Source organism: Prionailurus bengalensis, chromosome B1, assembly GCF_016509475.1.
Source record: "Prionailurus bengalensis isolate Pbe53 chromosome B1, Fcat_Pben_1.1_paternal_pri, whole genome shotgun sequence".
Lineage (NCBI taxonomy): Eukaryota > Metazoa > Chordata > Mammalia > Carnivora > Felidae > Prionailurus > Prionailurus bengalensis.
In genome coordinates, this window is record NC_057344.1 from 201,209,015 (window position 1) to 201,221,435 (window position 12,421).

Genomic DNA, 12,421 nt, shown 5'->3' on the forward strand with positions numbered 1-12,421 from the left:
TGAAACTATTTTTGCTTTCACGTGTAAAAATAATTTATTTCAATATTTGCCTTTGAACAGTGCAGTCATACAAAAGTATGTGTACACATGTAAAAATGACCATAGGTTATTATTAAAATTTGGAAAAATACTGAAAGCAGGAAAAAGAGAAGAGTGGTGGTCATACCCGCTCCTCAGAGAGAACCACTGTTACCTTTAGCTTCTGCCCAAGGTTGGGTATTTTTATTTTTGGATTTTTTAATTATTTTTTTAATGTTTATTTTTGAGAGAGAGAGAGAGAGAGAGAGAAATGCAGAGCATGAGCAGGGGAGGGGTAGAGAGAGAGGGAGACACAGAATCTGAAGCAGGCTCCAGGCTCTGAGCTGTCAGCACAGAGCCCGCCGCGGGGCTCGAACCCACCCACCGCGACATCATGACCTAAGCCAAAGTCTGACGCTTCACCAACTGAGCCACTCAGGTGCCCCAAGGTGGGGTATTTTTAAATACATCATCGGTTTATTGGTTACAACGGTTTGTCCTACTTTGCGTTCCCCTCCTCTCAGTCTTTTACATGAAGTTTCCGTTGTCTTACGTGCCGCGAAATGAGCCGGGTCTCAGAGTCAGACATCCTGGTTTTCCTTCACAAACTCTCAGAATCCCAGGTTCCTCCTGTGCCATGGGATAATAATTCCCGTCCTATGGGATCATGGAAGGGATGAGAGAAAGTGCATGAAGCATCTGGCACAGTAGTAGTTAGACCCTGAATACATGGTGGCGACCATCAGCCTCGTTACGACCACAACAACCGTCTTCAACTTCATCAGTAGCAGCGTCCTCACCATCGTTACCGTTTAATCCCCGCTGTCACCACCACTACCATTATCGTCATCGCCACCATCATCTCAATCATCATAATCATTCTTATGACTATCGTCACACCATTATCGTTACCGCCACCTGCACCGCCATGATATTTGGGGGACTGGGAGAGAAGGTTTCTTCCCCACTCTCCTGCATTCCATGGGGAAGGAGACACCAAAACACCCCAGGGAGGACACGGTACACCATGGTGGTCATCGTCACCGTCCTCGGTATCGTCATCATCAGGCAACGCACACGGGGTTTTCACGCAATTTTTTGTTAATTTTATGCGTTTATTTTGAGAGAGAGTGACAGCGCACCAGTGAGCGGGGAGGGGAAGAGAGAGAGGGAGCAAGAGAATCCCAAGCAGGCTCCATGCTGTCAGCACAGAGCCCGACAAGGGGCTCGATCTCACCCACCGTGACATCATGACCTGAGCCGAAATCAAGAGTCAGACACTTAAGTGACCGAGCCACCCAGACGCCTCCTCACACATTATTTTATTCAGTCTTCACAACAGCCCTGGGAGTAGCGGTTATTATTTGTTTACAGCTGAGGAAACTGAGGCTGGGCTTAAATGACTCTCCAGTGAATAAATGACAATAATCATGGCGACACTGGGAATTGCACAAGTAATAACGAAGCTGTGTTACAGGAAAACGGTAACGAGCTTTGTAGTCGGCAGACCCAGGAGCTGGTTCCACCACCAGTACCGGGACAGCAGGGTAATCACTGCAGTGGCTGCTGCTTATCGAGAGGTTGTCTGGCCAAGTGCTTCCCATGTGTACTTTTATTTAATGCTCATCATGACCCCCCCGACTTCTAGACGAGGACAAAGGTACTCAGACCGGTGGCTGCTCTTGGGAGAGAAGCAGCATCATGGGGGTGCGTGCAGTTGGAGGCTCAGGTATCTGGGGTCCTTGAGGCTGAGTGATGAGCCTAGCACGCCTCTTCCTACAGGGAAGAGACTCCAGATGAAATACCCCAACTCCCCGAACATCAGGCTCTCCCTCTGGCAGGAGCCAGCGTCTCTCTCTGGTAGTGACAAGGGCCCGAAATCACGCACAGCTTCACCACGGACATGCAGAAGCAGTTTTCAGCAACGTCTTTTTTCCGAATGAAGCTGGAGCCACCCTGGCGCAGATTCCAGTTCTCTCGACATGGTCCTGGAGGAGACGGGGCTCCTCTCGTACCCCATGGCGGGGCCTGAAGGACTCGGTACAGAGGGGGCTCCTGCTCCGCTTCTGAGTTGATTAAGAGACAGAGTCAAGGGGACACATACAGAGAGGTCAGCTTCACAAGGCAGCTTGGAGGACATGGCTTAGCTGAGCAGCAGAGTCATAAACCCAGGACTAGGTAAATGCCTGCCTCGTCTGGGGCGAAGCTGGCCACCTCTAGCCTGCCCAGCCCACCCTGGGCCAAGGCCACACCACAGCAATGGCCTCCCCTGAATGGTCCATGCCAAAGAGGAAGAGGCTGGACAAGCTATGGGTGCACACTTCCTGCTGTTGAACCCACCAATTGCATTGCTTCACGCCTTCCCTAGGGTGTAGAGAGTATTCCTTCCCCACGGAAACCAGAGGAGTGGGGAAGAAGGATTCCCCCTCCAACCCCCAGATGTGATGGTATTTTCCAGGACTTTAAGGAGTGAAACACATTATTTCATCATTTAAAAAAAATACATTCTATTGGGGGGGGGGGCGGTTGTGGAATGAGGAATATAGAAGAAAAGAATCTAGTATTCTTGAGGCTCTATGTTTAATGAGAAAAATAGATTTCTGTCATCAAACCTTAAGTAGGACAATGCCTAGGGCAGTTATGGTTAAGAAATATTTTATGATAATATGGTGAAAGATAAAAGCATTTCTTTTGTAGAATTTAAGATTTATTAGATTTTTTACTTGCTTTTTTTTTTTTTGCTTTTTTTTCCCCCCTATTTTTCCCAGGACTTGGAGGAATTAGAAAAGGGACTTCAGGTCAAACTATCAAACACGGAAATGTTGGGGACTGGCGATTCTGAATACATCACTCTGGCAGATGTGGAAACAAAGGAGCGAGAATACTCTGAGCAGCTCATAGATAATGTATGCGATGGATTAGTTTTTTCCTGTATAAAAACCTTGCTTTCTGGGACAGTTAAATTGGCGAGATTAAAGAGATGGCTTCTAGAAGCATGTTTCGTACTTGAATTCCCTGTTGCGCTCTGCCCAGAGCCAGGGATCCAGTTTCGGAAGTTATGTGATAGAGAAGGTATGATTAAGGGGCCAAGGTTCCTTGGGAAGTCCAATGAATTCCCCTTGTTTAAATTTTAGATTGATCTTTTGATCATTCTCAGCAAAGGTTGCTCTAACCCTCTATGGCATACCACCCCGTGGATTAGGAACAGATGTGAGCGGCTAACTTCTCCAGCCCGAGGCGTCACTCGTGAAAGCTGGGTTTAAATTCTAGCCAGGGTGGCTTCTCGCAAATAGCCCTTTTCTCGCTTCTCAGTTCCATTGCCCCCTGTTCCTACGTTAGGTATTAAACAAACATTTTTTGGCACCCAGGGCTGTGCTGCACACTGGGGATGCAGAGTGAACTTAGACCTGGCCTTGCCAGACAGATGCACAGGCTGGTCTGGCGGGGGAGGCGACAGGTGAGGAGAATGCAGACTTCAGAGCTCACAAGCGTTGTGATAGGTGAAAACAGCGGAAGGCTGGGGTGCCGCGGAGAGAGAAGTTCGTTGCACCCTAGGTTTAGGAAAGTCTTTATAGAAGAAGAGACCCGTTGAGAGGCTTTCTGGGAGATGTCGGGGGAGGGATGCTGGCAGAGGAGGGAGTCAGGGGGGGCCGAGGCGCAGGCAGAGCAAGATAAAGCCAGAGATCTGGCCCGAGGGTTTTCATCTTGTGCCAGGGAGGTGGGTGTCACTGGAGTTTGGCAGCCGATGTGGCTGGGTCCGTTTCTGTCTCAGAAGGACCGCTCAGGCTGCTGTGTGGGGGAGAGGTATGGGCTCTGGGGCTAGGGCGGTAGGAATTTCGTGGAAGGCAAATGCAAGTAGGAGCAGAGGGGTAAGAAAAAGTGGGAGAGCTGACAGGATGGCAGATAAGGAAGTTTGGGGGAGAAGCAGGTGTAGAGGATCCGCGCGGTGGAAATAAGGACCCCAGAACGAGAGCCAAGTTGGGAGGGGAGCTGGTGAGTCCCGGCTTGACATCTTGAGGTGGAGATGCCGAAGGATGGAGAGAGTCCGCTAAGCTCGGGTCAGATGACACGGGGAGCGAGGATGTTCGTGGCATGAGATGGCAGAGGGAGGGTGCTCAGCCTGGATTCCGGGGTCCTCAGGCTCCCGAAGCAAGGGACCTGTGTGCCCATGTCTGCGTATTTCAGACAGATGATTCATAGTATGCCCAAGATTCTCTGAAGTACGGCGACCTCCAGCATTGGAGACGCCCGGCCAGGGTGTCTGTACAGTGGGTAGGGGAGGCAGCCTGGTGCCCAGTCTTGGATCCTGCCGGCATTTAAGGAGGAGGAGTCAAGGAGAATTGAGACAAGAAGGCAGAGTATGGACTCTGAGGGACCGGGAGAAAATCATGCCCCGGACATCAAGGGAATCAAGAGTTTCTAAGAACAGAGGGGCACCCTGGCTCCCTGGAGCTGGAGGAGAAGTGCCAAAGCCGGCTGGACATCGATCTCTGTTTGGGGGTGTGTGGGGTGTCATGGATGACAGTCGCATTCCCTTAGAGCCGTCGGGAAGGACGTCATCTGGCGGCAGGGACAGGTGGGAGGCTGGAGGCTTGATGGATGGGCTGCCAGCCGACTGGGGCAAATAGCGGGTTACTGAGTACACGAGGCGCCAGGGCACCCAGGTGAGCGCTTCCTCTCGGCCGTGCCCAACCCCTGGGAGGGGGCTGCTCAGAGTGACTCAGTGTTTCAGGTTGCGTTTATCTCCACCCTTCGCCATCGCAACAAGGTCAGGGTGGGCTTCTGGTGCCACCATGCCCGGTGTAGCCAGAGGTGCCCAGACGAATTCGGCGTCTGAGAGGCAGAGCCGCGGGGAAGAAAACCACTCCTTGGGGAGTTGGGTGGACCTTCACCAACTCTGCCCCTGCCTCCCGTCAGCTCCGTGATCAGCGACCTAACTTTCTGAGCCTGTTCCTGCATCCAGCCAATACGCACTTCACCTGGAAATAAAATGCGTGAAGCACAGAGCCTGGCATCTACCTGCATGCGGTGAAGGGAAGTTGTCCTGACTGCCGATGTCACGGCTCTCACAGCTCTGGGCGGCTGAATGAGCCCCAATACTCCGAGACCCTCCGTGATTCCCACCTCTCCTCCTGAGGAGATGCAGGGGTGGGGGGGGGGTGAGGAAAAAGATTTCAAAGCAGAATGTTTTCGTGGTCGGCATCGTCTCTGCCAGGTTTGCTCTTTTGTACTTGGAGGGCAGTAACTAAAATGTAAACGGCCATTCGTGCTTTTATTTCCAGAACACATTTAATCCCTTTCAGAGATCTGGAAGCTTCCAGGAGCACACTGTCGAATTTCACGCACTCCCCAGGCAGCAATCATGGCCTGTTTAAGAGTCTTTAAGCTGTTTACGCCGGGTGATCTCATTGTGCCTGCCTTCCTTATCAGCAGAGCACTGGTGTTTGCTGAAAAGCCACCTCGAAACTGACGGGCACCTACAATACTCCGAGGAGGAACCTCTCTATAGAACTCGATTATTGCCAAGATAAGCTCGCTCGGAATTGCAGAATTGTTTAGAATCTCAGTTTGTGATAAGGAATGAATTGTAATTCTCAAGCATGAGCCATCTAGCTTTATAGCTTTCTTAAATAAGTTTTCTACACCCACCTTCTTGCTTCTCATTCTCATTTCACAGATGGAAGCTTTCTGGAAACAGATGGAAAATATCCAGCACTTTCTTATGGACCAATTTAAGTGTTCCAGCTCCAAAGCCCGACAGCTCATGGTGACTCTCACGGAAAGAATGATTGCAGCCGAAGGGTTATTGCATGACTCTCAGGATTTGCAGGCTCTGGTATGCTAGAGGGGCCGGGGAGGGAACATAAGGATACTCACTCTAGAGAAGGAGAATCCAGAAGTTTGATGCCCCGTAGAGATCAAGTTGAACAGCTTTAAGTTGTAGATGGGGATATAGAGCCCAGAGAAAAGCAGTGAATCCATCCATCCATCTATCCATCCTTCCATCCATCCATCTATCTATCCATCCTTCCATCCATCTATCCATCCATCCATCCATCCATCCATCCATCTATCCATCCTTCTATCCATCTATCCATCCATCCATCCGTCTATCCATCTATCCATCCATCCATCCGTCCATCCGTCTATCCATCTATCCATCCATCTATCTGTCCATCCATCTGTCTATCCATCCATCCATCCACCCATCGATCCGTCTATCCATCTGTCCATCCATCTATTCATCCATCCATCCATCCATCCATCCATCCATCCATCCATCTGTCTATCCATCCATCCATCTATCCCATTTGTCTGTCTGTCCGTCCATCCATCCATCCATCCATCCATCCATCCATCTATCCCATTTGTCTGTCTGTCCATCCATCTATCCATCTATCCATCTATCTATCCATCTGTCCATCCATCCATCCATTTGTTCATCCGTCCATCCATCCATCCATCCATCCATCCATCCATCCATCCATCTGTCTATCCCTCTATCCCATTTGTCCGTCCATCCATCCATCCATCCATCCATCCACCTATCCATCTATCCATCCTTCCATCCATCCATCTATCCATCCATCCATCCATCCATCCATCCATCCATCCTTCCATCCATCCATCCATCCTTCCATCCATCCATCCTTCCATCCATCCATCCATCCATCCATCCATCCATCCATCCTTCTATCCATCTATCCATCCATCCATCCATCCATCCATCCGTGTATCCATCTATCCATCCTTCCATCCATCCATCATCCATCCGTCTATCCATCTATCCATCCTTCTATCCATCTATCCATCCATCCATCCATTCATCCATTCATCCATCCATCCATCCATCCCTCTGTCTATCCGTCCATCCATCCGTCTATCCATCCATCCATCCACCCATCGATCCGTCTATCCATCTGTCCATCCATCCATCCATCCGTCTATCTATCTATCCCATTTGTCCATCCATCCATCCATCTATCTGTCTATCCATCCATCCATCTATCCCATTTGTCTGTCTGTCCGTCCATCCATCCATCCATCCATCCATCCATCCATCCATCCCATTTGTCTGTCTGTCCGTCCATCTATCCATCTATCCATCCGCCCATCCGTCCGTCCATTTGTTCATCCATCTATCCATCCATCCATCCATCCATCCGTCCATCCCATTTGTCCGTCTGTCCATCCATCCATCCATCCATCCATCCATCCATGTATCCACTCACCTATTCCTCAAGTGGAGATGCTGACCATCTTTGTGTTACTGCCGAATAGAGCACTGGTTCTCAATCCTGGCTGCACACTGAAGTTATCTGGGGAGCTTTAGAAAGGACTGATGCTTGGGTCCTAGATGGGTCCCCCTCCCAGAGATTCTGACCTAATCAGTCTGGAGTGTTTAGAGCTTCAGGGGAGCATAGTGGGTAGTCATTGTTGACTCCCACTTGTGTGGACAGAACTTCATTTGCTTTCCTGATGGCTCTGAATCACCTGAAGAACTTTCAGAAAATGCCCGTGTCTGGACCTCATGCCCAGAGATCCAACCTGATTGGTCTAAAGTGAAGACCCTGGTATTGGCTGGTTTTAAGGCTCCCTAAACAATTCTGATACATAGTTGGAGATATAACCCGCTGGTATCTGACTTTGAACTTAGTGTTCAGCCACTTGAAGCTGTGTGGTATTGAACCAATTACGTGACCCTCCTGAACTTCAATTACTCTATTTATAAAAGAGTAGTCCTAGGAGTTTCTGCACACAGGGCCCCAGGAAGTGCTCTGTGACCCGTAACAACCTAGTCACTGTGGGGTTTCCCAGTGGTGGTTTTGGCCTTGCCTGGCACACTATGTACCCATTTCCCCCTTCCTCTGACCTCGGAAACTCATGCCCATGCACCCACCCAGGTCACACCCAGCTCAGAATCCTGTAGCAGCCACCGGTCCTTGGCTCAGAGACCCAGCAGCTAAGACCTACGGAGCAGGCCCTGCGCCTTTCCCACAACCACTCGGCTTCAGAGTGTGGTCCACAGACCAGTGGCATCCATAGCCCCCAAGAGCCTGTTAGAAATGCAGCACCTCCCCACCCGAATCAGGATATGCATTTTCACAAACGGCCGCGGTGCAGCAGCTGTCTGAGAACATAGCATCATGTCCACATACGATCTCCTTTCCCTCCTCGGTGCTGCTGGAAGGTAGGCCCGGCAGATACTCGCGATGAGCAGAGCGGGAGCCAGCTCAGCGACCCGCCTAGGATCCGCGTGCTGTCGGTTGACATCCCTGAGCCCGGGCAACAAGCGTCCAGCTTTGCCGTCCAAACCCTTGTGAATTAGATTTTAATTTGATAAGGCTGCTGATATTAATGCTGATCAAAAGAGAAAGACTTTTTTTCCCCTCTTTTTTCTCTTTTTATTCAATTATCATTCTGCCAACAGGATATTGACGCAGAAAAAAAAATGTATCCTTAGCTGACTCCGGCCCAAGTATTAGCCAGTAACTTCCAAATAGGAAGAAGGGAAGGCACTATCCAGGCTATCAATATGCCCTTCTCTCAGCCAACATTTGACGGGCACCTCCTTGTGGGCCTCCTCTTACAGAAACAGTGTTACAGACTGGAGCTGGAAACCTGAGCTCACACCACAGTCTTGCTGCTTGTTAGCTGTATGTATGACTTGGGGCAGGTTACTTAACCTCTCTGTGACTCGGTTTCCTCCTCTGTAAAGTGGGGAGTCAGAATAGCACCTGCTCTGAGAATGTTAGAGAGTGGATAATACGTAAGGCCTTTAGAACAGATCCTAGCACACAGGAAATGCTCAGTGTGTGTTCCTGCGGAGCCACATGCCCGCAGGCAAAGGCCTATAATCTGTTTCTACAGGAGAGCGAGGCTCTGCCTGCATCACAGGTATCAAAAACAGAGCAACAACAACAACAACAAAAATCCCCAAAATAATAGCTTCTTTATGTTGCTGATAAACTCCCTAAGGATATAAGTTCTTGGGTCGGTGTCTGAGCATTTTGGCCTGGGCTGCTGGATCTATAATGTTCACGTGGCATCATGAGTGTCAGACTGGTAGGGTCCTGGGAAGGACCCCAGAGGTCACCAGAATCAATCTCCTGGGATGTTTGACCAAAAAAGCTGTGCTGAGATCAGGGCACCCGGATGGCTCAGTCGATGAAGTGTCCAACTTCGGCTCGGGTCATGATCTCACAGCTCTGTGAGTTCGAGCCCTGCGTCGGGCTCTGGGCTGACAGCTCAGAGCCTGGAGCCTGCTTCAGAGTCTGTGTCTCCCTCTCTCTCTGCCCCTCCCTTGCTCTCTCAAAAATAAATAAACATTAAAAAAGTTTATAAATAAGCCGTGCCAAGAGCAATGTGGGGGCTTGTAGATAATTATGCCGACAGCTTGCATTCACGAGCACTTACTATGTTCCGGCTGTTATTTTAAATACTTTACATGTTTTACTTAATCCTCACAGCAGCTCCATTAAGTTCCGTGTCCCAGGAGGACCCTGTGCCCATAGTCTGCTGCTCTGAGAGGCTGGGTCAAGTTCTAGCCGAGGCACCTGTCGAGTTCCCTGCTACACTCTCGGAGCAAAGGGGACCACTCGCCTCCCATCTGACGCCCCTCTGCCCGTGCTCGCCTCTTTCCACTGCTGTCTTTCTTTGAATATACATCCGGAGGTTGTGCTGTTACTATTGAGCGGCAAGGGCTCACCTTGCTACCTCAGAGGTGGCTGCTGTGGTGGCTGGGTCCTTGCAGAGCAGAGCCCCTCCCACCAGGCACACGGCCGCCCAGGGCTTATCCTCTTGCGCCCCCTAGTGGTCATGGGCCTGCCGGCTGCTGGCTGGTGCCTCTAACAGGAGGAGAGGAAGGTTCAAAGCCACTGTCCTTGGGCTAGTTACATGGCCTTCCGGAATAAACCTCAGCATTCTTTTTTTTTTTTTCAACGTTTATTTATTTTTGGGACAGAGAGAGACAGAGCATGGACGGGGGAGGGGCAGAGAGAGAGGGAGACACAGAATCGGAAACAGGCTCCAGGCTCTGAGCCATCAGCCCAGAGCCCGACACGGGGCTCAAACTCACGGACCGCGAGATTGTGACCTGGCTGAAGTCGGACGCTTAACCGACTGCGCCACCCAGGCTCCCCAAACCTCAGCATCCTTGTCTGTAACTGGGGGGTCCTTATCCTTGCCCTGTTCTCACGTTGTCGGAACACAGACCCGGTCTTCAAGGGCTCTCAGTCCGGCCTGGGACTGTCCCTTGTGATTAGCTCCTTAAAGACAGAAGCACGGGGGCAGTGGAGCACAGAGGAGGGGCCCGGTGGGGGTGGGGAAGATCGGGGAGGACACCACACAGCCCAGCCAGTAAGGGTGAGTAGGACTAGCAGGCAGAGGAGAGGGGGTACGGAGTGTGCAAAGGCCCGGCGGAGCTGAGAGCCAGGCATGCAGGGCAGCCCGGTGCAGGGAGGTGTGTGGACGAGGCTGGAGACAGAAGCCAGGCCTGGTCCTTGGGGACCAGGGGCACCATGCCCTGGGGTCAGACTTGGTTTGAAGGCAGTGACTGGAGGGTTCGGGCCAGAGGACATCTCTGTGTGTGCATCTCAGAAAGACCCTGTCTGCCACGCAGGTGCAGAGCACAGGGGGAACGGGTGGGAGGCTAGGACAGCAGGACACGAGTGACCGGGGCCTGAGCTGGCTGTGACTGGAGCCAGCGGGAAGGAGATGGAGAGGGGGTCTGAGGAGGCAGGATTGCAGGCGTGGAGGAGGAGAAGGGAGCAGAGACTGACTCGGGGCTCTGCCGGGGCCCCGCCCAGGTGGGAAAGGCGTCCTTCCCCCGGGATCTGGGGCCTCCTAGGCACAGCAGCGCCTCCCCCCTGGTTCCATGGGCCTCACGCTCATTCTGTCAGGTGAGCAGCTACCCTCTGAAGCTTCCGGATCCACAGTGTCCCGACTGGCTCTGGTCACTTCCTGCCCTGGGGAAGTGTCTTTTCCACGAGGCCTGTCCTAAGTGATGACATTGCGGTAGGGCGGGGCCGCGCCCATTCTAAAGTCTGACCTCCAGGGAGCTGCTCATAAAGTCAGTCTTACCTTCCAAGGTCTCTTCAATCCCCGCGTCTCAGGCTCTCTGAGGCTCAGAAGCCGAGGATTCCTGTAACCTTTATCATTCCTTCGCCTTATTTTTCCAGGGCTGTGGAGGCTAGAGGCCCAACTGACTGGGGAGGGGCGGGGGGGGGGCATAAGAAAGGTGGCTGTTCCTCTTGGGCCATGGGCACGGATTGAATCCCTTCCCGGAAGAGCAGCCTTGGAGGAGGGCTCTCTGTGTACTAAGTGCTTTCTCTATCCCACCCCGTGTCGGCCTCTCCACACCCCCATAAGGGGTGATTTTGTCCGCATCCAAGGGGCAGACACGGGAGGCTCAGAAGGACAGCCCGGTGGTCCGGCCTCCGCTCCCTGGGAGGTATGGGCACCAGGGTGGACGCGGCCCGTGGCCATCAGCAGACCTGTGCCACAGGGCGCTGACCCAGGGTGTTTCCCTTCCCAGGACGCCCTGGAGAGAACGATGGGGCGGGTGCACATGGCAAAGACGATCGAGTCCCTGAAGCTGCAAATCCAGGAGGAGACCAGATGCCGACTGGCTGCCCTGTCCCGCAGCCTGGAGCTGCTGACCGTCGAGGGGAGGCTGTCCGGGCGACAGAAGGAGGAGCTGCTTGCACAGCAGCACAAGGCCTTCTGGGGAGAGGCAGAGCGCTTCGGCAGGGGTGAGTGAGCGGTGGCCTGGTCTGGGGCGCAGCCCTCCCGCGCCTGGGAGGGGGTGGTGCGGGGTGGCCCGGGCCTGGGAGGCAGTACCTGCAAGTGTCAGGAGAGGTGGAGCAGTGCCCGGGAGACTAGCACAGCCTGCGATGGCCTTTCTGCCCCCGGAACCACATCTCGTAACTTCTCTGAGGCTTGCTTGCCTTCCCCGTAAGGTAGAATTCGATACAGGCCGCCCTTGGGGTCGGGGATTGCCCGCTGCGTCTACTCCCCAGTGATCCGGGCTGATGGAGGCCCCAGGGTCCTGCAGGAGAAGCGCCTGGACTATGCAGAGCACAGAGCGGGGTGGAAAGGTCCAGAAAGGACACATGCCACTCAGCTGCAGCCTGCAGCCCTACAGGGCCCTGCTTAGCAGGGCAGGTGCGGGCGGGCAGTGGTTGAGCGTGTGGGGCAGGAGAGGGAACCTGATGTGGCTAGGGCGGGCCCTGGGAGGTGCGCAGGTCAAGGTTCAAGGCACTGAGGGCATCGGAGACGCAGTCCAGGTCGCATCAGTAGAAAAAAGGAAGCCACGTCTTTAACCTGCGGGGCACACGCTGCCCGCACCCGCTTTCCCGGGCCCTTGGCAGAAGAGCTCACGGGCGGCCCTGTGATGGCCTTT

General features: G+C 52.7%; 1 protein-coding gene across 5 annotated transcripts in view; it reads left to right on the top strand.

The window, feature by feature from the left end:
• EVC (EvC ciliary complex subunit 1) overlaps positions 1-12,421 on the top strand; it is a 72,714-nt gene that overhangs the window by 22,372 nt on the left and 37,921 nt on the right. For all 5 annotated transcript variants that reach the window (XM_043572999.1, XM_043573000.1, XM_043573001.1 and 2 more), the window contains 3 exons: positions 2,787-2,924; positions 5,696-5,854; positions 11,555-11,771. In XM_043572999.1, the coding sequence (XP_043428934.1) occupies positions 2,787-2,924; positions 5,696-5,854; positions 11,555-11,771 (514 nt within the window). The remainder of the gene's footprint in view (positions 1-2,786; positions 2,925-5,695; positions 5,855-11,554; positions 11,772-12,421) is intronic.